Consider the following 25,519-nt stretch of genomic DNA (forward strand, 5'->3'; position numbering starts at 1 on the left):
AATGCCTACTGACCTCTGAGCAGGTAGAAGGAGTCCGGGAGGAGCAGCTTGAAGCCGAACAGAGTCAGAATGACCTCTAGGGAGAACGAACCACGGTCCACAAAGTCTCCATTAAACAGCTGTGTTATATTGTTAAGGGTTATCATGTACATTTATTTGAATACAAATGGCGCTTTACTGCACATGTCACCGCTTTACTGCACATGTCACCGCTTTACTGCACATGTCACCGCTTTACTGCACATGTCACCGCTTTACTGCACATGTCACCGCTTTACTGCAACTGAGCAGGATACATAGGGGTTGGTCTCGGAGGGTAAGCCGTTCAGCTCAAAGATGTTCAGAAGGTCGTAGAATTGTCCATGTGTGTCGCCACAAATGGTTATCTTCTCTGTCTGTTGGGGAGGAAACAGAACAGGTTTAGGCACAGGGACATATGCGAAGGGGACCACCAAGTGCTAACAGTCAGTATCTGGATAACGTGTGAAATGCTTGATACTGTACCAACCAGCCTGACTCAGTCTACTGTACCAACCAGCCTGACTCAGTCTACTGTACCAACCAGCCTGACTCAGTCTACTGTACCAACCAGCCTGACTCAGTCTACTGTACCAACCAGCCTGACTCAGTCTACTGTACCAACCAGCCTGACTAAGTCTACTGTACCAACCAGCCTGACTCAGTCTACTGTACCAACCAGCCTGACTAAGTCTACTGTACCAACCAAGCCTGACTCAGTCTACTGTACCAACCAGCCTGACTCAGTCTACTGTACCAACCAGCCTGACTCAGTCTACTGTACCAACCAGCCTGACTCAGTCTACTGTACCAACCAGCCTGACTAAGTCTACTGTACCAATCAGCCTGACTCAGTCTACTGTACCTACCTACATTACCTGCTTGATAATGGATGTGATATCAACAGGGAAGTATATTTTCTGAGTGATTTAAATATTGACTGGCTTTCATCAAGCCGCCCACTCAAGAGAAAGCTTCAAACTGTAACTTGTGCCTGCAACCTGGTGCAGGTTATCAGTCAACCTCCCAGGGTAGTTACAAACTGCACAGGAATGACATCATCAACATGTATCGATCACATCTTTACTAATTCTGCAGATATTTGCTTTAAAGCGGTATCCAGATTATACAATAAGTTTGTAGTGATTCCTATGTTGATGATGTAAAGAATATTTGTTGGTCCGCGGTGTGTAACGAGGAGCAACCAGACGTTGCACTTGACACATTTATGAAACTGTTTATCCCCGTTACTAATAAGTATGCACCTGTTAAGAAAATGACTGTAAAAACTTAAATCCCCTGCAAAATGAGAAATCATGTGACTAAACTGAATAAAAATGAAGAAACTACACTATGAAACAAAGATAAATTACAAAGAATGATAGTAAAAAGCTATGGTGCTCCCTTAAATGAAATTTCGGGGCAAAAAGGCAAACTCAGCTCCATCGTTTATTGAATCAGATAGCTCACAAACCAGACTAATTTAATGTTTTTTTTTGTTGGCAAGATTAGCAAACTTAACCATGACATGACAGCAACAAATGCTGACACTACACATCCAAGTATATCTAACCAAATAATGAAAGACAAGAATTGTAATTTTGAAGTGTGGAAGAGGTGAAAAAAGTATTGTTGTCTATCAACAATGACAAGCCACCGGGATCTGAGAACTTGGATGGAAAATTACTGAAGATAATAGCGGACGATATTGCCACTCCTATTTGCCATATCTTCCAACTTAAGCCTACTAGAGAGCGTGTGCCCTCAGGCCTGGAGGGAAGTTAGTCATTCCGCAACCCAAGAATAGTAAAGCCCCCTTTACTGGCTCAAACAGCCGACCAATCACCCTGTTAACAACCCTTACAAAAGTTTGGGGAAAAAAATAGTGTGACCAGATACAATGATATTTTACAGTAAACAAATTGACTTTCAGCACGCTTATAGGGAAGGACTTTCAACAAGTACAGCACTTACACAAATGAGTAATTACACAAATTGACTGATGAGAGAAATTGATGATAAAAATATTGTGGGGGCTGTTTTGTTAAGACTTCAGTGCCACTTTTGATATTATTGATCATAGTCTGCTGCTGGAAAAACGTATGTGTTACGTCTTTACACACCCTGCTATAATGTGGATAAAGAGTTACCTGTCTAGCAGAACACAGAGGGTGTTCTTTAATGGAAGCCTATCAAATATAATCCAGTTAGAATCAGGAGTTCCCCAGGGCAGCTGCCTAGGCCCCTTACTTTTTTTAAATCTTCACTAACGACATGCCACTTGTATTTGTGAGATGCATTGACATGTTGAATGCACCAAGCTGTCTGTTTAAACTACTGGCACACAGCTCAGACACCCATTCATATCCCACAAGACATGCCACCAGAGGTCTCGTCACAGTCCCCAAGTCCAGAACAGACTATGGGAGGCGCACAGTACTACATGGAACTCTATTCCACAGTACTACCTAGAGCCATGACTACATGGAACTCTATTCCACAGTACTACATAGAGCCATGACTACATGGAACTCTATTCCACAGTACTACATAGAGCCATGACTACATGGAACTCTATTCCACAGTACTACCTAGAGCCATGACTACATGGAACTCTATTCCACAGTACTACATAGAGCCATGACTACATGGAACTCTATTCCACAGTACTACCTAGAGCCATGACTACATGGAACTCTATTCCACAGTACTACCTAGAGCCATGACTACATGAAACTCTATTCCACAGTACTACATAGAGCCATGACTACATGGAACTCTATTCCACAGTACTACCTAGAGCCATGACTACATGGAATTCTATTCCACAGTACTACATAGAGACATGACTACATGGAACTCTATTCCACAGTACTACCTAGAGCCATGACTACATGGAACTCTATTCCACATCAGGTAATGCAGCAGTAGAATCAGATTCAAAAAACATTTTAAAAATATACCTTATGGAACAGCGGGGACACTTGGTGTGTTGTGAATTCTGTAATGGAATGTTTTTAAAAATGTATAACTGCCTTTAATTTTGCCGGGACCGCAGGCAGAGTAGCTAACGTGGGATCAATAATAAATACAAATCTGACAATTGAAGGACTAGACAGGATGAAGAGCAATACCAGGAAGTCAACATACATCACACGGATGTCTCACCTCTTTTAACGTGATCTCAACTAGACTGGGTAGTTTGGACAAGAGCTCTTTGACTTGGATCAGAATCTAAAAAGGAGAGATTTTATTAGTCAACACAAATACAGTATTATTATAGGTGTACCTGGTAACTACAGTAATATTACAGTATTATTATAGGTGTACCTGATAACTACAGTAATATTACAGTATTATTATAAGTGTACCCGATAACTACAGTAATATTACAGTATTATTATAGGTGTACCTGATAACTACAGTAATATCACTGTACTTATCAGGTACACCTATAATACTGTAATATCAAATCAAACAAATACCTATAATACTGTAATATCACTGTATTTATAGGTGTACCTGATTAGCACAGTAATATTACAGTATAATTATAGGTGTACCTGATGAGTACACTAACACTACAGTATTATTATAAGTACACGATAAGTACACTAATATCACAGTATTATTATAGGTGCACTAATATTACAGTATTATTATAGGTGTACCTGATAACTACAGTATTATTATAGGTGTACCTGATAACTACAGTATTATGTAAGGTGTACCTGATAACTACAGTAACATTACAGTATTATGTAAGGTGTACCTGATAACTACAGCAACATTACAGTATTATTATAGGTGTACCTGATAACTACAGTAACATTACAGTATTATTATAGGTGTACCTGATAACTACAGTATTATTATAGGTGTACCTGGTAACTACAGTATTATTATAGGTGTACCTGATAAGCACAGTATTATTATAGGTGTACCTGATAAGCACAGTATTATTACATTATTATTATAGGTGTACCTGATAACTACAGTAACATTACAGTATTATGTAAGGTGTACCTGATAACTACAGTAATATTACATTATTATTATAGGTGTACCTGATAACTACAGTAACATTACAGTATTATTATAGGTGTACCTGATAACTACAGTATTATTATAGGTGTACCTGATAACTACATTATTATTATAGGTGTACCTGATAAGCACACTTTCTGTGCAGTTTCTTCTGGTCTTTGAAGCACTCCATCATCTCTTTCATGAAGCTCATTGTCACCTTTCCTTCTTCCAGCTTCGGTCCAGTGTACTCGTCCTCAATCACTGCATGGGTGGCACAATCAAATCAACCAAATGTATACAGCCCATTTTACAGCAACATCTGTCACCAAGTGTTTCACAGTAACTCGGTCTTGAAGATCTTAATTTCAAAAACACCACAATGTATACAGGCAGTAGTCCATTATCTAGACATTAAAATTGTATAAATATATATATAAATAAATAAATATGAGATAAATATGAGATAAATAGAGATATATAAAAAAATATATAATCAAGTAATGAATCCTAAAATATAAAAACATTACCAACTACTCACTCATGTTTTCGATGTCTAGGGAGTCCACGACCGATTTCTTCATCTCGTCGCTGGCGATGGCTCTCTCGAAGGCTTTCTGTTTCACGATCTTGTTGCACTCCTGGTATTTCATCTTAGCGTCCTTATCGTTGGGTCGCACCCGCACTACCTAACCCCACAACACCAGGCAAACACACAGGACAAGGACTAGGGTCAGTCTCACACTTAAAACACTATTCTCGGTACCAGTACTACACAATGGATCAGTACCATGTCAGAAAAAGTCAGTCCAAACTTCAAAGGAAAATAGATTTTACAGCCATGGTTTGGTTGTAAATTAATACAAAACAGTTTTGATTTCTAGAAATAGTTAGTGCTTCTCTCCTCTCACTAAGACTTCAGTACTAGTCCCCCCCCCAGTAGAGACGGTTGCATCTGTGTAGAGCAATATGTCCATGACATCAATACTCTAAATTTGTCTCAGTGACAGCAGGCAGCTATCACTGTCAGTGATGTGGCACAGCCAGCCAGCCAGCTCCCTGTTTGCCAGAGCCTTGGGGGTGTTTATGTCAACATGGAACAAAGACCAGCTGTTTATAAATGGACCCCCCCCCCCCCCCCCCCATTGACCAAATGTAAATTTGAAGGAACTAACTTTTGATCGATTTACTGAACTGACCACATTTTAAAACAGAATCTAACCCTGGCAGTACGTGACTGCCAAGTCTTTACACTGTCAAGGTAAACACATCTGCAAGACGTCATCTCAAACAGGGCGACTTTCTAAATTGTGACGACAGCCCCACTGTTGGCTCCTCCCTTGTGACAAGCCCACATTCTCCTCTTCTGTCCTCATCTTAGTAATAATACTACTGCTGCTTACATGGGCCTTATACAGCGCTGGTCAAACCCAGTCACCTGGTAGGACGTCACCTGGTGATTTAGGGGGCGGCAGGGTAGCCTAGTGGTTAGAGCGTTGGTCTAGTAACCGGAAGGTTGCAAGTTCAAACCCCCGAGCTGACAAGGTACAAATCTGTCGTTCTGCCCCTGAACAAGGCAGTTAAATGTTCCTAGGCCGTCATTGAAAATAAGAATTTGTTCTTAACTGACTTGCCTAACTTTGTCTTATTATTGTTGTGAGGGGTTCAGGTCACAATAATATTAGAAAGAATTAAAACAAAACACCAAAAAACTAAAATAAATAAGTTTTTATAGTCTATTCATACTCCTCCCTCACGCCAACCTCCCTCCCCCATGGGCTCATGTTGTGGACATACACTAGCGTTCAAAAGTTTGGTGGACACTTAGAAATGTCCTCGTTATTGGAAGAAAAGCACATTTTTTTGTCCATTAAAATAACATCAAATTGATCAGAAATACAGTGTAGACATTGTTAATGTTGTAAATGACTATTGTAGCTGGAAACGGCTGATTTTAAATGGAATATCTACATAGATGTACAGAGGCCCATTATCAGCAGCCATCACTCCTGTGTTCCAATGGCACGTTGTGTTAGCTAATCCAAGTTTATCATTTTAAAAGGCTAATTGATCATTAGAAAACCCTTTTGTAATTATGTTAGCACAGCTGAAAACTATTGTTCTGATTAAACAAGCAATAAAACTGGCCTTCTTTAGACTAGTTGAGTATCTGGAGCATCAGTATTTGTGGGTTCGATTACAGGATCAAAATGGCCAGAAACAAAGAACTTTCTTCTGAAACTCGTCAGTCTATTCATGTTTTGAGAAATTAGTGTTATTCCATGCGAGAAATTGCCAAGAAACTGAAGATCTCGTACAACGCTGTGTACTACAACCTTCGTAGAACAGAGCAAACTGGCCCTAACCAGAATAGAAAGCGGAGTGGGAGGCCCCGGGGCACAACTGAGCAAGAGGACAAGTACATTAGAGTGTCTAGTTTGAGAAACAGACCTCAACTGGCAGCTTCATTAAATTGTACCCGCAAAACACCAGTCTCAATGTCAACAGTGAACAGGCAACTCCAGGATGCTGGCCTTCTAGGCAGAGTTCCTCTGTCCAGTCTCAATGTCAACAGTGAAGAGGCAACTCCAGGATGCTGGCCTTCTAGGCAGAGTTCCTCTGTCCAGTCTCAATGTCAACAGTGAAGAGGCAACTCCGGGATGCTGGCCTTCTAGGCAGAGTTCCTCTGTCCAGTCTCAATGTCAACAGTGAACAGGCAACTCCAGGATGCTGGCCTTCTAGGCAGAGTTCCTCTGTCCAGTCTCAATGTCAACAGTGAAGAGGCAACTCCAGGATGCTGGCCTTCTAGGCAGAGTTCCTCTGTCCAGTCTCAATGTCAACAGTGAAGAGGCAACTCCGGGATGCTGGCCTTCTAGGCAGAGTTCCTCTGTCCAGTCTCAACGTCAACAGTGAAGAGGAGACTCCGGGATGCTGGCCTTCTAGGCAGAGTTCCTCTGTCCAGTGTCTGTGTTCTTTAACCCATCTTAATCTTTTTTTTACATTTTATTGGTCAGTCTGAGATATGGCTTTTTCTTTGCAACTCTGCCTAGAATGCCAGCATCCCGGAGTCACCTCTTCACTGTTGACATTGAGACTGGTGTATTTCAAATCAATTTGATGTTATTTTAGAATGGACAAATAAATGTGCTTTTCTTTAAAAAAAAATATATATATATATATATATATATAAAAAGACATTTCTAAATGACCACACATTTTTGGAACGGTAGTGTATCTATGCAAAAAACTAAGCATCATGAATAAGTCATCTTACGTTTGTACGTTTGTTTGTGGGTCCACGGTACACGTCAACAGTCTGGACATCGATATTCAATACAGATATTCAAACTACAACTGAGGAATTTAAACATGATTACATGAACTCATAATAAGGTTGTTGTTGTTCTCTAATGAATGCTCTAGCGAAAAGGACATTTGACCATACCATGTTTTACCATGCCGTTTGTCTCTAGAGTTTAAACGATCACAATTTGTTTTGGTAAAACTCTATACATTTTTTTTGTATCCAGAAGAAATGACAAATACATTTATTATTATTTTTCAACAAATTCTGGACATTGGATTTGTCTGCGTCAAGACTAACATTTCAAATCAAATCAAATTTTATTTGTCACATACACATGGTTAGCAGATGTTAATGCGAGTGTAGCGAAATGCTTGTGCTTCTAGTTCCGACAATGCAGTAATAACAAGTAATCTAACTAACAATTCCAAAACTACTGTCTTGTACACAGTGTAAGGGGATAAAGAATATGTACATAAGGATATATGAATGAGTGATGGTACAGAGACACATTTCACCACCCTCCATTGCGGCTAAAAGATCAGACTGGAAATGTATTTGAACAATTATATTGGACAATTTAGCCACTACAGTAACTATTCCCATTTAAGTCACCTGGGGATTTACAACAATGTCATCTTCCTAAAGAGTACCTTGAAGCTTCCTCTCCTGTCATCTTCCTAAAGAGTACCTTGAAGCTTCCTCTCCTGTCATCTTCCTAAAGAGTACCTGGAAGCTTCCTCTCCTGTCATCTTCCTAAAGAGTACTTGGAAGCTTCCTCTCCTATCATCTTCCTAAAGAGTACCTGGAAGCTTCCTCTCCTATCATCTTCCTAAAGAGTACCTGGAAGCTTCCTCTCCTGTCATCTTCCTAAAGAGTACCTTGAAGCTTCCTCTCCTGTCATCTTCCTAAAGAGTACCTGGAAGCTTCCTCTCCTGTCATCTTCCTAAAGAGTACTTGGAAGCTTCCTCTCCTATCTTCCTAAGAGTACCTTGAAGCTTCCTCTCCTATCTTCCTAAGAGTACCTTGAAGCTTCCTCTCCTGTCATCTCCCTAAAGAGTACCTGGAAGCTTCCTCTCCTATCTTCCTAAGAGTACCTTGAAGCTTCCTCTCCTGTCATCTTCCTAAAGAGTACCTGGAAGCTTCCTCTCCTATCTTCCTAAAGAGTACCTTGAAGCTTCCTCTCCTGTCATCTTCCTAAAGAGTACCTTGAAGCTTCCTCTCCTATCATCTTCCTAAGAGTACCTGGAAGCTTCCTCTCCTGTCATCTTCCTAAGAGTACCTTGAAGCTTCCTCTCCTGTCACCTTCCTAAGAGTACCTGGAAGCTTCCTCTCCTGTCATCTTCCTAAAGAGTACCTGGAAGCTTCCTTTCCTGTCATCTTCCTAAAGAGTACCTGGAAGCTTCCTCTCCTGTCATCTTCCTAAGAGTGTACCTTTAACTCTCCTGTCTAACCGTGTCCGGTCTTACCGTCTCGTAGTCTTTGAGTGCAGCCTTGAACTTGCCCAGGGCCATGTTGGATGTGGCTCGGCGATAGTAGCCCTTGATGTAGTTCTTGTCTATCTCCAGACACTTGGTGGCGTCGGCCAGAGCGTAGCCATAGCATTCTGTCCGCAGGTACGCCAGGCTGCGGTTGGAGAAGTAGATGGCGTTGGCCGGGTTGAGCTCCAACGCCTCCGTGTAGTATTTGATTGCATTGTCATAGTCTTTCTCTAGAAAACATCATCACATTCATTGTCATAGTCTTTCTCTAGAAAACAACATCACATTCATTGTCATAGTCTTTCTCTAGAAAACAACATCACATTCATTGTCATAGTCTTTCTCTAGAAAACATCATCACATTCATTGTCATAGTCTTTCTCTAGAAAACAACATCACATTCACTGTCATAGTCTTTCTCTAGAAAACATCATCACATTCATTGTCATAGTCTTTCTCTAGAAAACATCACATTCATTTAGATTGGAATCAGTTCCACTTTTCAAGGCTATAGTGGACTTTCTCTCGAGTCACTCATTCGCTTCAATAATCTGCATTTATTGGCTTATTGCCTATCAAGGAACGAGCTACTCAACTTGTCAAAGAAGCCCGTGGAGCTGTCAATGGCGGTATTGAGCAAAGTCATAGCATAATGACACAAGGTTCAAAGGTTGAACTCTAAAAAATGTATGCCACTGGAAGACAAACCGGGGGCGGCAGGGTAGCCTAGTGGTTAGAGTGTAGAGGCGGTAGGTAGCCTAGTGGTTAGAGTGTAGAGGTGGCAGGTAGCCTAGTGGTTAGAGTGTTGGACTAGTAACCAAAAGGTTGCAAGTTCAAATCCCCGAGCTGACAAGGGTACAAATCTGTCGTTCTGCCCCTGAATAGGCAGTTAACCCACTGTTCCTAGACCAGGTTAACCCACTGTTCCTAGACCAGTTAACCCACTGTTCCTAGACCAGTTAACCCACTGTTCCTAGGCCGTCATTGAAAATAAGAATTTGTTCTTAACCTAGTTAAATAAAGGTACAAATAATAATAATAATAAAAACACACACATTGGGAAGTGTCTTTCCCTTAGCGGGTGGATTGACAAGGCTAATTGATCAAGGGTTATCTTACCACTGCTGTGCTGCTGTGCTATGGAAGCGTTAGGTTATCCTGGATTTCAAGTGCAATCCAACACATTGATGGGTTCCATAGCAGGATAACAGTGGCTACAATAACTAGCTACACCATGGAAACGCTAACCTGCAACTGTAGTGTATCAGGGTACTGTATCAGGGTACTGTAGTGTAGCGTATCAGGGTACTGTAGTGTAGTGTATCAGGGTACTGTAGTGTAGTGTATCAGGGTACTGTAGTGTAGTGTATCAGGGTACTGTAGTGTAGTGTATCAGGGTACTGTAGTGTATCAGGGTACTGTAGTGTAGTGTATCAGGGTACTGTAGTGTAGTGTAGTGTATCAGGGTACTGTAGTGTAGTGTATCAGGGTACTGTAGCGTATCAGGGTACTGTAGTGTAGCGTATCAGGGTACTGTAGTGTAGTGTATCAGGGTACTGTAGTGTAGTGTATCAGGGTACTGTAGTGTAGTGTATCAGGGTACTGTAGTGTAGTGTATCAGGGTACTGTAGTGTATCAGGGTACTGTAGTGTAGTGTATCAGGGTACTGTAGTGTAGTGTAGTGTATCAGGGTACTGTAGTGTAGTGTATCAGGGTACTGTAGTGTAGTGTATCAGGGTACTGTAGTGTATCAGGGTACTGTAGTGTATCAGGGTACTGTAGTGTAGTGTATCAGGGTGCTGTAGTGTAGTGTATCAGGGTGCTGTAGTGTAGTGTATCAGGGTACTGTAGTGTAGTGTACCAGGGTGCTGTAGTGTAGTGTATCAGGGTACTGTAGTGTAGTGTATCAGGGTACTGTAGTGTATCAGGGTACTGTAGTGTATCAGGGTACTGTAGTGTACCAGGGTGCTGTAGTGTAGTGTATCAGGGTACTGTAGTGTAGTGTATCAGGGTACTGTAGTGTATCAGGGTACTGTAGTGTAGCGTATCAGGGTACTGTAGCGTAGCATATCAGGGTTACTGTAGCGTAGCGTATCAGGGTACTGTAGCATATCAGGGCAGTGTAGTGTATCAGGGTACTGTAGTGTAGTGTATCAGGGTACTGTAGTGTATCAGGGTACTGTAGTGTAGTGTATCAGGGTAGTGTAGCGTATCATGGTAGTGTAGCGTATCAGGGTACTGTAGTGTATTTATTATGGATCCCCATTGGCTGCTGCCAAGGCAGCAGCTACTCTTCCTGGGGTACAGCAAAATTAAGGCAGTTTATACAATACATTCACAGATTTAACAACACACTGTGTGCCCTCAGGCCCCTACTCCACCACTAACACATATCTACAGTACTAAATCCATGCATAGTGTGTATGTTATCGTGTGCGTGTGTGGATGTGTCTGTGCCTATGCGTGTGTCTCTTCACAGTCCACACTGTTCCATAAGGTGTATGTTTACCTGTTAATTTAAATCTAATTCTACTGCTGCATCAGTTACCTGATGTGGAATAGAGTTCCATGTAGTCATGGCTCTATGTAGTACTGTGGAATAGAGTTCCATGTGGTCATGGCTCTATGTAGTACTGTGGAATAGAGTTCCATGTAGTCATGGCTCTATGTAGGACTGTGGAATAGAGTTCCATGTAGTCATGGCTCTATGTAGTACTGTGGAATAGAGTTCCATGTAGTCATGGCTCTATGTAGTACTGTGGAATAGAGTTCCATGTGGTCATGGCTCTATGTAGTACTGTGGAATAGAGTTCCATGTAGTCATGGCTCTATGTAGTACTGTGTGCCTCCCGTAGTCTGTTCTGGACTGTGAAGAGACCCCTGGTGGCATGTCTTGTGAGATATGCATGAGTATCCGAGCTGTGTGCCAGTAGTTTAGACAGACAGCTCGGTGCATTCAACATGTCAGTACCTCTCATAAATATAAGTAGTGATGAAGTCAATCTCAGCCAGGAGAGATTGACGTGCATATTATTAATGTTAGCTCCCTGTGCTTCCCTGTTCTGAGCCAATTGCAATTTTCCTAAGTCCTTTTTTGTGGCACCTGACCACATGACTGAACAGAAGTCCAGGTGCAACAAAACTAGGGCCTGTAGGACCTGCCTTGTTGATAGTGTTGTTAAGAAGGTAGAAACTAGGGCCTGTAGGACCTGCCTTGTTGATAGTGTTGTTAAGAAGGTAGAAACTAGGGCCTGAAGGACCTGTCTTGTTGATAGTGTTGTTAAGAAGGCAGAGCATCGCTTTATTATAGACAGACTTCTCCCCATTTTAACTACTACTGTATCAACATGTTTTGACCATGACAATTTACAATCTAGTGTTACTCCAAGCAGTTTAGTTATTTCAACTTACTCAATTTCCACATTATTGATTACAAGTTTTAGTTGAGGTTTAGGATTTAGTGAGTGTTTTGTTCCAAATACAATGCTTTGTTTTAGGGCGAACTTTTCCTTGCCATCGACTCTGAAACTAACTGCAGCTCTTTATTGAGTGTTGCAGTCATTTCAGTCGCTGTAGTAGCTAATGGCTATAGTGTTGAGTCAACCGCATACAAAGAAACTATGGCTTTACTCAAAGTCAGTGGCATGTCATTAGTAAAAATTGAAAAAAAAGCAATGTGCCTAAACAGCTACCCTGGGGAATTCCTGATTCTAACTGGATAATATTTGATAGGCTTCCATTAAAGAACAACCCCTCTGTGTTCTGTTAGTAACTCTTTATCAACATTATAGCAGGGGATGTAAAGCCATAACAAAGGTTTTTTCCAGCAGTAGACTATGATCAATAATATCAAAATCCGCACTGAAGTCTAAGACAGCCCCCCAATCATTTTATCATCAATGTCTCTCAGCCAAGCATCAGTCATTTGTGTAAGTGCTGTGCTTGTTGAGTGTCCTTCCCTATAAGCATGCTGAAATTGTTTTCAATTTGTTTAGTGTAAAAATAGCATTGTATCTGGTCAAACACAACTTTTTCCAGAGATTTACTAAGGGTTGATAACAGGGTGATTGGTCGGCTATTTGAGCCAGTAATACTATTGTTGGGTAGCGGAATGACTAACTTCCCTCCAGGCCTGAGGGCACACGCTCTCTAGTAGGCTTAAATTGAAGATGTGGCAAATAGGAGTGGCAATATCGTCCGCTATTATCTTATCTATTATGGCTTGTCATTGTTGATAGACAACAATACTTTTTTTCACCACCTTGCCAATCAGTTGGAATTCCTCGTCAATCCAAGGGGCTTGAACAGTTTTTACAGTCATTTCGGAGCGTGCTTATTAGTAACTGGAATAAGTAGTTCCATAAATGAGTCAAGTGCAGCGTCTGGTTGCTCCTCTTTACACACCGCGGACCAACGACTATTCTTTACATCATCAACATAGGAATCACTACAAACTTATTGTGTGACCTCTTATACACTATATTAGGCCGAGCCTTTGGATCTTTGGTTTTCCTAGATATGGCTATTACATTGTGATCACTACATCCGATGGATTTGGATACAGCTTTAAAGCAAATATCTGCAGCGTTAGTAAAAATGTGATCAAAACATGATGATGATTTTATTCCTGTGCTGTTTCTAACTACCCTGGTAGGTTGACTGATAACCTGAACCAAGTTGTAGGCACTGGTTACAGATTGAAGTTTTTTCCTGAGCTTGATGAAAACCAGTCAATATTTAAAATCACTCAGAAAATATACTTCTCTGTTGATATCTCATACATTATCAAGCATTTCACACGTTATCCAGATACTGACTGTTAGCATTTGGTGGTCTATAGCATTTTCCCAACTTTAGGTGAAGCAGCTTTAGGTGAAGCAGATGAACCTGTAGCCATATTACTTCAACAGTATTTAACATGAGATCCTCTCTAAGCTTTACAGGAATGTGGTTCTGAATATAGACTGCAATACCGCCTCCGTTGGCATTTCGGTTTCAGAGATAGATGACATTCATATTCCGACAGTTACAAGCAAGTTATTGACTTCATGGACCTTGTTTCTTAGGCTACATATGTTAATATGGGCTATTTTTTTTTAGCACTTTTCTGGGTTGCTTGATTGTTTTTTTAATGCTTTACTGTGAAGCTTATCAGAGGTAGACTTACTCATGTTATTTACATTGGAGCTGATAGCGCAGGGTGAGCTATATAAAAGTGGTCTTCCTACTAGGGCACACCGCCTAAGTGCTAACAGTGTAACTCTGGTTTATTGGATCATGACTACTGCTTACAATAGCTGATAAACAGATATATTCAGTGCAATTAGGAGTACATAAATTAAATTACTTGTGTTTACCGACGCCCCTAAGATCATGTACATTTGATGCAGCATTATGACGACTCATTGTCACAATGGTAGGGATTAACTGAGCTGATCCTGGATCATTTACCAGTCAATGGTAGGGATTAACTGAGCTGGTCCTGGATCATTTACCAGTCAATGGTAGGGATTAACTGAGCTGGTCTTGGATCATTTACCAGTCAATGGTAGGGATTAACTGAGCTGGTCTTGGATCATTTACCAGTAAATGGTAGGGATTAACTGAGCTGGTCTTGGATCATTTACCAGTAAATGGTAGGGAGTAACTGAGCTGGTCCTGGACCATTTACCAGTCAATGGTAGGGAGTAACTGAGCTGGTCCTGGATCATTTACCAGTAAATGGTAGGGATTAACTGAGCTGGTCCTGGATCATTTACCAGTAAATGGTAGGGAGTAACTGAGCTGGTCCTGGATCATTTACCAGTAAATGGTAGGGAGTAACTGAGCTGGTCCTGGATCATTTACCAGTAAATGGTAGGGAGTAACTGAGCTGGTCCTGGATCATTTACCAGTAAATGGTAGGGATTAACTGAGCTGGTCCTGGATCATTTACCAGTAAATGGTAGGGATTAACTGAGCTGGTCCTGGATCATTTACCAGTAAATGGTAGGGATTAACTGAGCTGGTCCTGGATCATTTACCAGTAAATGGTAGGGATTAACTGAGCTGGTCCTGGATCATTTACCAGTAAATGGTAGGGATTAACTGAGCTGGTCCTGGATCATTTACCAGTAAATGGTAGGGATTAACTGAGCTGGTCCTGGATCATTTACCAGTCAATGGTAGGGATTAACTGAGCTGGTCCTGGATCATTTACCAGTAAATGGTAGGGATTAACTGAGCTGGTCCTGGATCATTTACCAGTCAATGGGGTAGGGATTAACTGAGCTGGTCCTGGATCATTTACCAGTCATTGCTTCAACACAACCTTGAAATGCTTGGACAGAGTCCAGGAGCCAAGATGATTTGGAAGGACTCCGTCATTCATGTAGAGTATCTTCTGTTTCCAGAAGGTGTCAAAGTTATCAATACAAGTGACTCCAGCAGAGCTACAGTAGTCTTTTAGCCAGATGTGTAATGCCAGCAGTCTGCTGAATCTTTCACACCCGCGGCCCAACGATGGTACTGGACCTGATATTATTGGCTGTTTTTTGGAGTCTTTTAATGCCAAAATCAGTTCTTTAAAATCAATTTTCAAATGTTCCGAGCTAGCCCTCCTGATGTAGTTTGACCCCACATGGACTACGACAGCGTCAGCTCCCGGCATCTGTGGTAGAACAGTCGGAAGCAGCCTTGTGAGTCCTGCACTCGTTCTCCTGGGTAGCACAGGGGTTTTGCCTTGGGGACAGAGATGTTTCTCACCATAGAGCTGCCTAATGATGACAGTTGGTGAATAGGCCAGTCTCTCAGGTAGCCTCGCGGTCTGATGAGGGTGGGAGCTCCGAGGATCTGAACCCGAGGTAGAAGCCACCGGAGAGGGAGACAGAGCAGAGGACGAAGACGCAGGTACCTCCGGATCCGATCTCGATTGGGAAGCCACCACGGACGAAGGTGCCGGAACCTCCGTATCCGATCTGGATTGGGAAGCCCCCACGGACGAAGGTGCCGGAACCTCTTGATCCAGGGCAGCAAAGCTGTTTCTGGTCTGTGTCAGTTCCGGACCCCCGTTGACAGAGGACGACTTCTTCGACTTCCACGGCGAGTGACGTATCTCCATGGCTGGTTGGTTGGGTCGAGATCAGCTCCGTTCTCCAGGGAAAGGGGATACCCCTTCGAGGATGGAACACTGCTGAGCACCGACCAGTCAGAGGTAGAGAGCCGACGCGGCGGAGACACTTCCACCAGTCCAGAGCGGCGTCAGGCTACTGGGGTGGAAGAAAAATAAAAAGTAGGTGGGCGTGGGTTCCCCAGTAGTTTATGTAGGTTTGCTACATTGAAAGTCAACTCGGTCCACATCGTCCCGGAACAAAGCAAAGTCAAATGCAGCTCCTGCAACGTTGGAAGCATCCAATAGCTGCCTACGTTTGAGACCACCGAGCCAGCTAATCTAGCTCGTCTTTCTGGCAGGATCCCGGGACAGATAGTTCACGTTTCAGCGTTCGACAGCGTTTAGCAACAAAGATACGTTGCGCCCTGATGACGTCAGTGTCAGGTGATTAGGTGCAGTGTAGCTTATCAGGGTACAATTTAAATTACACACTTCTGGAACAAAGCTATACATGACAATTCATACAGTAATGACTGGGAGCTTTTTAAATGGGAGTATTGACGCCAAGACGACGAGAGCTGAAGAAGAAAGTTTAAGTACAAAGATCACTTCTTGTTAAAAAGCCTGTTGAAAGTGTCTCAGAGGAGGACACATCTGTTCTGTTTGAGCTACAACACAAGTTGGATGATATGTATAAACTGAAAGCAGAGGGAAGCCTTTGTCAGATCTAGGAAGAAGTGGCTGGAGGAGGATGAACAAAAATGCTTCTTATTTTTTCAGGTTAGAAAAACACCACTCTCAAAATAATACAATTCAACAATTAAATATGACCGGTCTAATCACAGATGATCCCAAATTAATTTCTAACTTTAGTTGCAACTTCTACGGGAATTTATATAGTTCTAAGTATTGTGAGGTTTCCTCATCTATTTTTTTTTTGTGACTCTCTGGGGGATGTGAAATCAATTGGGGAGGCGGAGGGGGAACAGTGTGATGACACTATCATAGTTGAAGAGATTATTTATTCTATTCAACACTTTACAAATAATACGTCTCCTGGGACTAACGGTATATCTGCTGAGTTTTACAAAACTGTTTCTCAACAGTTGGCCCCATTTCTGTTTGAGGTATTTTCCGAAAGCATTGTAAATAATGCTCTCCCTCCCAGTTTGACTCAAGGTCTGATTACATTAATGCCTAAGCCCAAGAAAGACTGGCTTCTCCTCCATAATTGGCATCCAATCTGCCTGCTCAATAACAACTACAAAATATTGGCCTCTATATTTGCAAAAAAGAATGAAGGCAGTATTGGACTCAATTATAGAGGAGACTCAATCTGGCTTCATGAGGAATAGACATATCTATTAATATCCGACTGGGGTTATTGACTATTTTGATCTAATCTTCGAAGATAGACACTAAAACTTTGATATAGAAACTCATGTTCCACTCTTTCTCTCCCTTGAGAAATTTGGATTTGGGGAATTATTTTGTAGTACTATAAAAACTCTTTAAATGAAATGGGAACAGTTCCATAAAATTAAAGCATGGGACTTCTACTAGATTTGATTTGAAAAGAGGAATTAGGCAAGGTTGCCCAATTTCACCTTACCTCTTCCTGCTTGCAACACAACTTCTTACAAGTTCTGTGAAATCCTGCAATATAAAAAGGGATCTCTATTGCTGACAGAGATATTATCATTAGTCAGCGTGCAGATGGACACAACCCTCTTTTTGAAAGACGCAGCCGACGTGATAAATTGTGTGAATTGTTTGCTGTTAAAGACCAATACCCTCTATATGCACTATTTCAGTTGAGGAAAAAGTAACATACCTTGGGATAACCATATCTAAGGATCAACATGAAAGACGTTCATTAAAAATGTCATACCTATTATTGAAAAAAACAAAAAGAAGTTGAGCCATTGGTTGCAGAGGGATTTATCCTTGAAAAGGTCGAGTATTGCTTTCTAAAGTTGAAGGTATCTCCAGACTTACTTATGCATCCCAGTCACTACATACAGCCCAGTCCCGTACATGCAGCCCAGACCCGTACATGCAGCCCTGTCCCATACACGCAGCCCAGTCCCTTACACGCAGCCCAGTCCCCTACACGCAGCCCAGTCCCCTGCACGCAGCCCAGTCCCCTAAACGCAGCCCAGTCCCCTAAACGCAGCCCAGTCCCTTACACGCAGCCCAGTCCCTTACACGCAGCCCAGTCCCTTACACGCAGCCCAGTCCCTTACACGCAGCCCAGTCCCTTACACGCAGCCCAGTCCCTTACACGCAGCCCAGTCCCTTACACGCAGCCCAGTCCCTTACACGCAGCCCAGTCCCTTACACGCAGCCCAGTCCCTTACACGCAGCCCAGTCCCTTACACGCAGCCCAGTCCCCTACACGCAGCCCAGTCCCCTACACGCAGCCCAGTCCCCTACACGCAGCCCAGTCCCCTACACGCAGCCCAGTCCCTTACACGCAGCCCAGTCCCCTACACGCAGCCCAGTCCCCTACACGCAGCCCAGTCCCCTACACACAGCCCAGTCCCCTACATACAGCCCAGACCCCTACATACAGCCCAGTCCCCTTACATACAGCCCAGACCCTACATACAGTCCAGTCCCCTACATACAGTCCAGTCCCCTACATGCAGCCCAGTCCCCTACATACAGCCCAGACCCCTACACGCAGCCCAGTCCCCTACATACAGCCCAGTCCCCTACATACAGCCCAGTCCCCTTACATACAGCCCAGTCCCCTTACATACAGCCCAGTCCCCTTACATACAGCCCAGACCCTACATACAGCCCAGACCTCTACATACAGCCCAGACCCTACATACAGCCCAGACCCCTACATACAGTCCAGTCCCCTACATGCAGCCCAGTCCCCTACATACAGCCCAGTCCCCTACATACAGCCCAGTCCCTACACGCAGCCCAGACCCCTACATACAGCCCAGACCCCTACATACAGCCCAGACCCCTACATACAGCCCAGTCCCCTACACACAGCCCAGTCCCTCCATCTTGACAACAAAATAGGTAAAGCGGTTGACCAAATGATTTTCAACTTCATCTGGAAAAATCGTACACATTATATTAGGAAATCTGTCATTATGAACACACATATGAATATGGTGGTGTCATATTTTTTGGGATTTTCCTACTTTGAATAATACTTGAGATAAATTGGGCTAAAACATTTCTTAAAGAATCCAACTTCAACTTGGAATTTCACCCCTCATATCTTCTCCCGATTTGGTGACTTCAATTTTATGTCACTTTGTAACTATAGTAACTATAACATTGATGAGATTCCTACAAAATGATCTGCTTTTCATTGACAAGTATTCTTAGCGTGGTCGTTAATATATAAACATAATTTTTCCCCACGTAGGTATTTTGTTTGGAATAATAAGGATATGTTGAGTAGAAACGAGTCTTTATTTTTTAAGAACTGGTTTAGTAATCATATCCTACTGGTGAGGCAACTGTTTAATACAGAAGGATTGTTACTCAATTATGAGGATTTTTTTTATCTAGTTACAATATCCCTGTTACACCTAGAAGGTTCTCCATAGTCTTTGATGCTATTCCATCTGGAACTCTCATGTTATTTATAGTTGTAGCCAGACCTCACCTTGTTGACCTGCCCTCCTAGAGAGTTCTCCATAGTCTCTGATGCTGTTCCATCTGGAACTCTCATGTTATTTATAGGTGTAGCCAGACCTCACCTTGTTGACCTACCCTCCTAGAGACTTCTCCATAGTCTTTGATGCTATTCCATCTGGAACTCTCATGTTATTTATAGTTGTAGCCAGACCTCACCTTGTTGACCTGCCCTCCTAGAGAGTTCTCCATAGTCTCTGATGCTGTTCCATCTGGAACTCTCATGTTATTTATAGGTGTAGCCAGACCTCACCTTGTTGACCTACCCTCCTAGAGACTTCTCCATAGTCTTTGTGATACTATTCCATCTGGAACTCTCATGTTATTTATAGTTGTAGCCAGACCTCACCTTGTTGACCTACCCTCCTAGAGAGTTCTCCATAGTCTTTGATGCTATTCCATCTGGAACTCTCATGTTATTTATAGTTGTAGCCAGACCTCACCTTGTTGACCTACCTTCGCTTAATCCAGTTGACTATCCAATAGAGATAGTGTTTCTCCCTTGTTCCCTCAGAACAACAGACCTGCTTTATTTCAAAGGGATATTGTATCTATTCCTTATGTCACAACTTACTGGAATACATAGGTCAATAATATCCCGTTGTGAAAAAAAGACCTGCTTGTTAATTAACAAGGTCAAAGAGGTCTCTTTTCAGAATGATCCATAAGTATTACCCTGCGAATCATTACCCGAAGAAACTCAAAAAAGGACATTAACTACTTTTTATGTTGAGCATCCAGAAACATTTTTTTTGCATTTATTTTGGCATTGTCTACATGCAAAAAAAAAATTATGGAAAGATAAAACTATGAATATAATTGTTAATATTCTTGATGACTAGTTTTTTTTTTTTGAATGGGAGAATGTGCTCCTCGGTTTCCGTTTTAAGGTCTTTGTATAATCTGCAATTTGTTGTACCCACTAACATATTTTATCATTGTCTGTTTGTATACTTCTTGTACGTGTATATATATATATATATACACACACACACACACACACACACACACACACACACAGTGGGGCAAAAAAGTATTTAGTCAGCCACCAAAATGTGCAAGTTCTCCCACTTAAACATGTACTGGCTTAAGCAGGGGGACACGTCTGGCACTGCAGGATTTGAGTCCCTGGCGGCGTAGTGTGTTACTGATGGTAGGCTTTGTTACTTTGGTCCCAGCTCTCTGCAGGTCATTCACTAGGTCCCCCCGTGTGGTTCTGGGATTTTTGCTCACCGTTCTTGTGATCATTTTGACCCCACGGGGTGAGATCTTGCGTGGAGCCCCAGATCGAGGGAGATTATCAGTGGTCTTGTATGTCTTCCATTTCCTAATAATTGCTCCCACAGTTGATTTCCTCAAACCAAGCTGCTTACCTATTGCAGATTCAGTCTTCAAGGGCCTGGTGCAGGTCTACAATTTTGATTCTGGTGTCCTTTGACAGCTCTTTGGTCTTGGCCATAGTGGAGTTTGGAGTGTGACTGTTTGAGGTTGTGGACAGGTGTCTTTTATACTGATAACAAGTTCAAACAGGTGCCATTAGTACAGGTAATGAGTGGAGGACAGAGGAGCCTCTTAAAGAAGAAGTTACAGGTCTGTGAGAGCCAGAAATCTTGCTTGTTTGTAGGTGACCAAATACTTATTTTCCACCATAATTTGCAATTAAATTCATTAAAAATCCTACAATGTGATTTTTCTGGATAAAAAAATAAATAAATTGTCCGTCATAGTTGAAGTGTACCTATGATGAAAATTACAGGCCTCTCATCTTTTTAAGTGGGAGAACTTGCACAATTGGTGGCTGACTAAATACTTTTTTGCCCCACTGTAAATATATATATATATATTTTTAAATAAACATGATGGTTGATATAACAATATGCAAACACATGCACATCGAGTTATGGCCATGTAGCTAGCTAGCTATTTCACTCAGTGCACTTCAATGTTGAGTTGCTTCCCACCGGGCAGCCGCAGGCCGCCGCCCACCGCAGGCCGCCGCCCACCGCCGGAGAAAAAAATAGTTTACTGAGTAACCGTTTATATAAAAGGAACTCGGTGGATTGAAATAATCCCGTAGACATACGCATCTGCTGGTCACCTTCTTTTTTAAAGTAGGGACGTGGATCAGAAAACCAGTCAGTATCTGGTGTGACCACCATTTGTCTCATGCAGCGTGACACATCTCCTTCGCGTAGCGTTGATCAGGCTGTTGATTGTGGCCTGTGGAATGTTGTCGCCACTCCTCTTCAACGGCTGTGTGAAGTTGCTGGATATTGGCAGGAACTGGAACACGCTGTCGTACACGTCGATCCAGAGCATCCCAAACATGCTCAACGGGTGACATGTCTGGTGAGTATAACGTGAATAACGTGGACATTTTTCCCCCCTTCCACTTGCTTCTTCCATTTTTGTGATAATGCTGCAATTAGTTGGTTGTCACTTTGGGTAGAGCAGACATTTCCATATATTTCTTTAGCTGCATATGTGACATAACTCCACCAGTCCTATTTATGATATCATTTACAAAGATATACCTTATTAAAATGTTGGTTTTTTTTTATCAATTAGTAGACTTGAGTTTAACCACAATAATTGTTGTATTATTTGTTCTGTCTTTTCTTGGTGGATTAAACTGAAATCGCAACCAACTTTCTATTGCTTGTTTTAAAAATAACTATATTTTGGAAATGATTTCATTTTCAAATAACTGAAAGTGAGAGGTTGTAATCTGAATAAAGGGGAAAAGGATATTCTTGAACATGGGGTGAGACATTCTTACTAATCTGCTAGAGAACCCGTTTGGATGGAAGTATAACTTTTGTATGGCTGACACCTTTAGTGAGAGGTCTAAATGCTTTAATATTTCATCAATTCTGCCCTCCAAATTCATATTCATTATATAAAACAGGCCCTTTTCAATTTTGTCTAGCTTGTCATTCCAAATTTTAAAAAATACATTTTTTGCTCATATAATTTAAATTTAAATATAATTTTAATTTAAAATTTAAAACAGGTGACTAGGTGTAGGCAAGACCATAAGCAAATAGGTAAACTGGGATATGACTAAAGAGATAATCAGGGTGATTTGTCCACAACTAGACAGGTATTTTCCTTTCCATGGTAGCAAGAAGTTATCTATTTTTGCTAACATTCTATGAAAATGTACAGTAGTGAGATATTTTTTTTTGTGGGGGGGTGGGGGGATATACAGAGGACGTCCACATCCTGTCAGAACATTTTATTGGCAAACTACACGGTAATGTATTTTTTAAGTGATCCAATACGTAATATAGTATACGCATCATAATTTGGTTTTAATCCAGAGAGGTTAGATAATCTGCCACACCCGTCAGGTGGATGGATTATTTTTAACAACATTTAAGAGAAATAAGCTTCTTGTGCACATGGATCTGGGGTCTTTTATTTCAGCTCATGAAACATCACTTTACATGTTGCGTTTATATTTTTTGGTTCGTTGTATATGCAGGCGAAGGCGTTTGATTGTAATCCTGTTGGCCATATAGGTTTTAGGACAACAACAAAAAAATACACCAAAGTCTTCACGGGGATGAGTGTTGCACACAATTCTGGAAAAACAATACATATTTACACGTGATTTAACCTCAATCAAATGGTACTATGGCTGCCATATTTGTTTTTGGACGTCATATTAGATGTGAGGCTACATCCATGGTGGCTCCAAAGATAATCTGTGGTGGCCACTGACTTCATGACAAGGGTAGGAGGGGCTAACGTTACAAAAAAAAGAACCTTGGACCACAAAAAAAAATCCAATCCCCACGTCTGAGCCAACGTGTTTTCCTTCGAGCTGATGATAATAGCCACAACGTTTCAAGAAAACACGTGTAACTGCATGCATGTTTGTCAGGCAGCACTAAATGGGAGGAAATATGACTTGAAAGTTGTCTATTAAAATCAGCCACCAAAAAGTAACGCTTACATTCATTAAAAAAAATATTCATAGTTGGCATTATGTTTACAGGTCTATATTTCAAATATGCACCAACCGCTGTTTGGTTGTGTATAAAGGACAGAAAATAAACTACTTGCGTTCCACATTTTTAGCAATATCAGAGCTCGCAATATTGGGTTGGTTACATGATCGCCCCTCCAGCCAGGTATTATTCTGTACTTCCCTTACCTTTTTCACATGGAGAATATAAGTACCTATGTTGAAAATGTTTACCACACACACAAAGACATTTAGGAGCACAACGAAAAATATTTTAGATATTAAAAGCTAGAATCCACTGGGGCTCGTAAATAAATAAAAAAAAAATAGGCGCATATGCGAGTAAAATGGTCGCACTGTTGAGTGCCCTGGGGGTGTGTCACAATAGCTATCAATTTAACCCCTTTTGAAGGAAAATATTTTTTTACACAACCATCCATTTCATATGAGAGACATTAGGGGTGTGAAAAAAAACATGTTGATGTTTTGTTCTACCGCGGCTATGGGGTATCTGGATTTGGGGGCCTTGCCACTTTCCTATTAAGCTAACTTTAGTAGCGATGTGATTTAGGGTTATTATGTGCAAAGTCTATGATTAAGTGTGAGACAGGTTTTTTTTTTCTCTCCAATCGTTAAATATATGACGACGGGTGTCAACTTGCAAAATTAAAACTGAAACAGTGAAATCATGTTGTTTTCTAAGGAACAGTAACTAGCTAGCGAATGAATGACTTGACATGGCCTGTCTGTGTGCTACTGACACAATACCGACTTGTTTAGCGTGAAAGACATCTAGAACAAATCTGGTCGGTGTCATCGACATCAGTTAGGACATACTGGATAATCACAATTATCAATATTACATGGAATATATATATTTTTAAGTGGATCGTTTTCTGTTTTCAAGAAGAACGAAGTTGCGACGACAACACAACCACACGACTGTGAGGCACGTTTTCACGAGTGTGTTAGCGGGTATGCTAACTAGCATAGCAGCCGCTGTCCACTGTAGCAATGCGCCGTTTAGCTAGCTAGCTAGCTGATAGCATAGCAACAACTGTCCACCGTAGCAATGCGCCGTTTAGCTAGCTGATAGCATAGCAACAACTGTCCACTATAGCAATGCGCCGTTTAGCTAGCTGATAGCATAGCAACCGGCTCATGTGTGCTAGACAAATCCACCGTTGTTGCCCATATGAAGGGACACTGAATTTGGATCATTACAGACTTTGTCCAGATATATTGAACGATAACGTTAATCTAGAACCACTTTACGAGGTTGTTGTCATATTACCTTTAAAGCAATTATTCGCCTTCTCCTTGAGTTTCTCTGCATTTTTATCTCCCTCCGCCATCTTCTCTCTGCTGCTGCCGCTTGCGGATGTTGCCGTATCGTTCGCCATTAACAGTACAGTCGCAAAGTGCGCACGTTGCGGTTCTATGGTCGCAAACTACACTTTTCCACTGAGCCCTGATCTCGGGTCAGTTTTCAATCGCTCCACTGAAGCGTGAACTGTCTGTGGTAGTAGAGTTGTCCTAATTTGAAAAAAAGAAAAAAGAAAACAACCATTGACACTAGGTTTTAACAGAAATAAGCAGAATTCTTTAAATTTTAAATAAGTTAAACTGAAATAATAAGTAATTAGTCTACACTGAAGGAACATTTTGGAATTGCTTGGCCAAATTTCACATACACTGTTGCCATCTGTCATTTCATGTTAATTTAGAATAGAACAACAAGCTTTACTATTCTGTATAGAGAACCTATGCTGGCTCATTATTAGGCCATACAGAATCACAGAAGCTATAAGTAACAGGGTGCAATAGTGTCAAACAACCTCCAGGTGGCAGCAGAGCTATGCAGAAGAGAAGCGTTACCAGATTGAGGCAGTCCAGTTTGTGAGTTGGGGCGGGGATCTCTATGTTTAGACAGAGATCTACATGTGATATAGAAGAGG

The 25,519-nt window shown here is 41.6% G+C and overlaps 1 protein-coding gene across 1 annotated transcript in view; it reads right to left on the minus strand.

Annotated features, from left to right (window-relative positions):
- Positions 1–24,998, minus strand: part of LOC110503255 (serine/threonine-protein phosphatase 5) — a 38,780-nt gene extending 13,782 nt beyond the window's left edge. Inside the window, exons 1-7 of the mRNA XM_036961264.1 lie at positions 24,856–24,998; positions 8,818–9,059; positions 4,586–4,733; positions 4,187–4,308; positions 3,187–3,252; positions 297–395; positions 14–119 (exon numbers count right to left, since the gene is read on the minus strand). Coding sequence (XP_036817159.1) covers positions 14–119; positions 297–395; positions 3,187–3,252; positions 4,187–4,308; positions 4,586–4,733; positions 8,818–9,059; positions 24,856–24,964 — 892 coding nt within the window. The 5' untranslated portion in view covers positions 24,965–24,998. The remainder of the gene's footprint in view (positions 1–13; positions 120–296; positions 396–3,186; positions 3,253–4,186; positions 4,309–4,585; positions 4,734–8,817; positions 9,060–24,855) is intronic.
- Positions 24,999–25,519: the final 521 nt, after the last annotated feature.

The sequence above is a fragment of the Oncorhynchus mykiss genome, chromosome 24 (assembly GCF_013265735.2).
Source record: "Oncorhynchus mykiss isolate Arlee chromosome 24, USDA_OmykA_1.1, whole genome shotgun sequence".
Taxonomy (NCBI): Eukaryota; Metazoa; Chordata; class Actinopteri; order Salmoniformes; family Salmonidae; genus Oncorhynchus; species Oncorhynchus mykiss.